The following is a 4,878-nucleotide window of genomic DNA, read 5'->3' on the forward strand; positions in this document are numbered from 1 at the left end:
AAATTAGCTTTGGATTATCTTTTGATGTAGTTCTTTCACCATGAAGAAGCATGGTAAAATCAACTAAAGAGAACGACTCAAGGTACGGTTCATAAAATTTAAATATAAAGGGAAAGGGTATATAAACAAAAGTGCACTCTTTTTCCAATCAGTTAAAGATATTAATGTCCTAATATTGGTTTGAGTGATTTTTTTGGTTTTGAATAATATTAGCCTCTTTGGGTTTAACTGGATAAAAATCAATTGTCACCCTACCCTCAAAAAGGTTATGAGACTAATAATTTTCCTTACCCTCAAAAAGGTTATGAGACTAATCAACCAATAGTAATCATGAACACAAGATTGATTCAAGTCTATGCTTATTAAAAATTTTAGCAACTTTGCCACACAATGACATCATCAAGAGATTTTACCTCCTCATTATGGCTATCATCACTAACATTATACTCTTTATCAGGATTTATATCCTACTCTTCTGCCATCCCAAAAGAATACTCCAACACCTACTGGCTTAAATCCCATAGGCCATGGAATGATCTCGGAATATTCCTGTGGTTGTGTCAAGAACCGGGCGAACCCGACTGGTAGCGCCTACGACCAGCGGCGTTGCAGCTCGGCGTTTGGGATGGTAAATTCGCAGATTGGGGCGCCGAACAGAGAAATTTTCAAATAAACCCAACATTATATCCGCGCTTCTGCCCTAAAAGATTGCATTGGGGTAGCAATGGCGGCTGGATTGGCGGCTATGGCAGCTGGATTGGCAAGAGGGAGTCGTCCTGTCCGGGTGAGGAAATATCACAGCGTTGCACAGCCAAGCTGGAAGGACTACAGATGCTACAAATCCCTCGTCGGCCTGCTCATGGAGCGTCTCTCTTTCCGCGTGGAATACCACATGGACATGATCCTCGACTTCTCCTTCTACCAGCGATTCGTCCGTGTCGTGGATGGCAGCGATATGCAACTCCTCAATCAGCGGATTCGCGTCTTCAATTACCCGATTCTCTTCATGGAGAACTTCTTCATCGGGGAGGGCGATCCATACTTCGACTACCCAGGCCCGGCGCCGGGCAAGGAATGGGTGGCGCGCCTCACCCCGCTGCTGGACGAGTGGGATCGTCTGCCAACGGAGGAGCTGTGGCCGGCGATCGAGTTTGCGCAGAGGCTGGCGTGTGCTGCCGAGAGGGACGTGTTTGCCGCGAGCGAGACGAGCTTGACAAGCTTCAAAGATTGGAGGGACGGTGTGCGCAGGGTGGCCATGGATTCCAATCTGCAGTGGGAGTGTGGGGTGTGGGATTTCGGCTTCAAGAGTCTTTCAAAATGCGTGTCGGGGAGCAAACGAGAGTACGATTTCGTGCCCAGTGACGAGCTAGACGCCAAGAGCTATTCCATTGCCAAGGACGCCCTGGAGCGAGCACAAAAGGTGGTGGAGGCCGGCGCTCCCATGGATCCGCGTTGGCTCCCGCTGGCTGTGTCGCAGCTCCCGGTTGTGACGAGGCTGGTGGAGCACCAGGGGCGGATGCTGGACGAGGCGAAGAAGCGGCCACCAGGTTCCGATCGATTTGTTAGATGAGGACCATGAAGTCCTGAGCCACAGATTTCTTGTCCGGGCCAAATCTACAGCGTCCTTACGACGTGGTTAGCTGTTTGGCGACGGCCGAGCTAGTGAGCGGTGCTTCGTCCCGGCTGACCGAAGTCCTGAGAGAGAGAAGAAGCCAAGTGTAGCCGGCAGGACTACGGCACATTCAATGCGACAGGTGAACGCCGCGGCGGCTGTGGTGCCTGCTTGCGTTGGCTGTTCCTTGTTGATTTAGAATTTCTCGTCTTTCCTTGCTGGCGGGAGATATCTAGAATTCCTTTTCTCTGCAAAATCTTCATCACAGCGTGGCGGACCTCGACGCTCCCCATCTCCTCGAGTTGGTGCGTTGCTTCAGCTACCTCGATCATGTGTACAGATCGCAAATCCTCGGCTGTCAAGTTGCGCTTGAAGCTTGGCTCCGGAAACCTGTAACCTGATGGACGGGCAACCAAGTTCTGTACATAGTGAACTTTCCTGTTCCTGACCCAGCGCATGTAGTGGTGATCAAGATAGACTCGGATAGCTTGCGCCGAGAGCTCTGGAAAGCAGGCCAATCTGGCTTGATAAAACAATGCCCTTGCTGTATCCACAGCCTGCCCTTGAGTGGCAGGCCAGATCCACAAAGGATCGATAGTGCATCTGTCGTGCTCGTCTTTGATAGCATATATGTTCTCCAGGCCTGCTAAAGCAAAAATGTGAACAAACTGTGAATCCACATCTGTGGCATTTGGACGAAGATGTGTTCTCCCCATTTGAAGATGTAGAATGTGCTTCATGTTGTGAATGATGTATATATCCGCAACTTTCAAAAACTCCTCATGCATCACGATCAAAGCACCACGACATATGTCATTCTTCTCTGCTAACTCGGCTTGCAGCACATACCCAGGCGGAGGAACTGCTGTGGGATCAACACTCTCTTTGGAAACGAATCGAAACTTCCAGTTTTGTGGACTCAAGACCCTCAGCGTGCTTGCATCCACCACCATGGAGACCCGGAACGTGTTATTAGCTATGGGTTTCTCCTGAGACGCTAACGCCAAAAGGCTTTTGCTGTACTGGGGTAGTTTGCCATACAACCAAGATGCCCATGTCAGATGCCCTTCCAGATCATGTGCGGCAATGACAGAGCTCCAAGAAGCAAAACTTCCAGAAGGCATCCGGTTGAGTTTCTGATCCTTTCCCCCTTCGTCACGCCTAGGCAATGACAGCCTGAAGCGTCGCAGTGGAGCGAAGAAGAGTAAAAGCCTCCAGCAATCCCTGTAGTGTCGCATGACTGCAAATGCCCGAAAGAGGGAGAGAAAATCCCCTAGGGTTTAGCGATCGATGGCATCATGCAAGGAGGCGCTCAGGCTGCCGTGCTCGCGTACATTCTCTTCGTTGCGCCGGGATCACCACCGTCTTGGACTCTTGGCTAGAGTTGCCAATCGTAGAGATTCTCCAGTAGCAAAAGAAAAGGCCGTCGGAGTTTCTAATTACAAAGATGTGGCATTTACGCAAGCAACTAACAGTGGAGAGGCAAGAGAGCTCACGATCAGCTGAAGAGATGATGACGAGTTGTCGAATCAGGTAAACTACAGCTTGATCTATCGAAAGCCAGAGGAGAACAGCGTCAATGGGCTGACAATGTGCTCGTCGGCTGCCCGCTACCATCCCAAACCCCGAGTTTATAACACTACTGGTTGGCCGGGTTTTCATTCGGAAGCTCCAGCTGCGAGGATACAAACTTAAGGTAAACTCTCTTCTTCTCTCAGCATTGCCTCTACCGGGCAAGTGCTCGAGGCATTTTGTTTCCTCTTGCTAAATTTTGTGAAACTAATTTTGTCAGTACGAAACGCTGGAGATTCTACCTCGCTCGGTGGGCGATTTGGGAGGGCCGGAGACGCTGGAAGCAGCGGTCCAAGGATGCAACAAGATCATCTGCTGCGCCGCTGCACGATCGATTACCAAAGTTAACAAGTAAGGGAGTCCAAACTCTATAGGTTCGCGTTAACTTGCTTGCTCAGAAGTTCTCATGTGTTTTTGTGTGCGCAGGAATACAATCACAGGCTGACAGAAACTCGTGCTGGGCGGAGCAGCAATGGTTGTGGCGAAATTCACCTAAACAAAAGAGGTGAAGCTTTCAGTGGCAACAGTCCCTCAAAGTATCAAGTGAAACTTGATGGAACTTTGGATGTGGATGAAAGCAACAATGCTGACTTTGCAGGTCTGTGTTTCCTCACTTTTACCAGCTTTCGTTGTTCCTGCAGCAGAGGTGGCTACGTGGACAGGTGTGAAGATTTTCCAAAGCTCTCAACCATTTGGCAATCAAACCCGAGATGGACAATCCAGTAATCACCATGGATCTCATTCTCTCAAATGATAAGGCAAACTTTCTCAACGTGAGCATTGAAGTGATGCATATATCGTAACTAAATATGACAAACCACGTATCCTCCCATTTCAAGCATGCACCTATAGCCACAGGAATTCAAATAGGCGATTGAGGAACTCAGCCAAAGTGATCCTTGGACAAAGTCCAAATTTCGAACTCAAATGATAGTTTCATCGAGGGAACTACTTGTCGGCATTTGTAAGCAATGGTTTCCCCACATAACCTTTTTCGATGTTTGATCTTGTGCGACCGGCACAACCTCGTACAGTAATGGTTGTGGCGAAATTCACCAAAGAAAAAGAGGTGAAGCGGGTACGGTCCCTCAAAGTATTTGGTAGACTTCATCGCTCTAGAATGGTGGCCAACAATGATGACTTTGCAGGTCCGTGTTTCCTCACTTTTGCCAGCTTTCATTGTTCCTGCAGCGGAGGTGGCTACCTAGAGAAATGGTGCATGTTTTACTCTTGACAAGTGTGAAGATTTTGTGGTTCCCTTATATCCCCGAAACTGCTTCTAGAAACGAAGACTCACCTCTTTTGAGCCGGAACCCAATATAGCATATTCAGGCTAGGCGCCAACTTCAAAATAGTCATAACCTTCCTCTTCTCTCGGTCCCATGGATGCTTGCGTTTGGCTCCCAGCCTCTTTTTTCTCGGGACTAAGCTCGAGATACATCGGGATACATGCAATGACAAGAATGTAGACTTCAATTTGTGATTTATCATGTTACCCCAAACCTCTAGTTTAAAAGTTTGGGCGAATATTCAGATCCCTAATCCCTATTTGGCGGCACTGGCGAGAAGGGATCTGACCGTATTACAGCGTCGCTGAGCCAAGCTGGGAACTACAGATGCTACAAATCCCTCGTCGGCCTGCTCCTGGAGCGACGCGTCGAATACCACATTGACATAATCCTCGACGTCTGAGC

General features: G+C 48.8%; 1 protein-coding gene across 2 annotated transcripts; it reads left to right on the forward strand.

The window, feature by feature from the left end:
* Window positions 1-374: 374 nt before the first annotated feature.
* On the forward strand, window positions 375-3,956 carry LOC112345238. 2 transcript variants are annotated; one of them, XM_024671574.1, is made up of 3 exons: window positions 375-3,308; window positions 3,405-3,558; window positions 3,611-3,956. In XM_024671574.1, exon 1 carries the CDS (start codon window positions 725-727, stop codon window positions 1,568-1,570), a length of 846 nt encoding a protein of 281 aa, XP_024527342.1. In that variant the 5' UTR covers window positions 375-724; the 3' UTR covers window positions 1,571-3,308; window positions 3,405-3,558; window positions 3,611-3,956. The 2 variants fall into 2 exon arrangements, with proteins under 2 accessions (XP_024527342.1, XP_024527343.1); XM_024671575.1 differs by having other exon boundaries at window positions 3,405-3,535.
* The last annotated feature ends 922 nt before the right edge of the window (window positions 3,957-4,878 follow it).

Source organism: Selaginella moellendorffii, unplaced genomic scaffold (assembly GCF_000143415.4).
Source record: "Selaginella moellendorffii unplaced genomic scaffold, v1.0 SELMOscaffold_7, whole genome shotgun sequence".
Taxonomy (NCBI): Eukaryota; Viridiplantae; Streptophyta; class Lycopodiopsida; order Selaginellales; family Selaginellaceae; genus Selaginella; species Selaginella moellendorffii.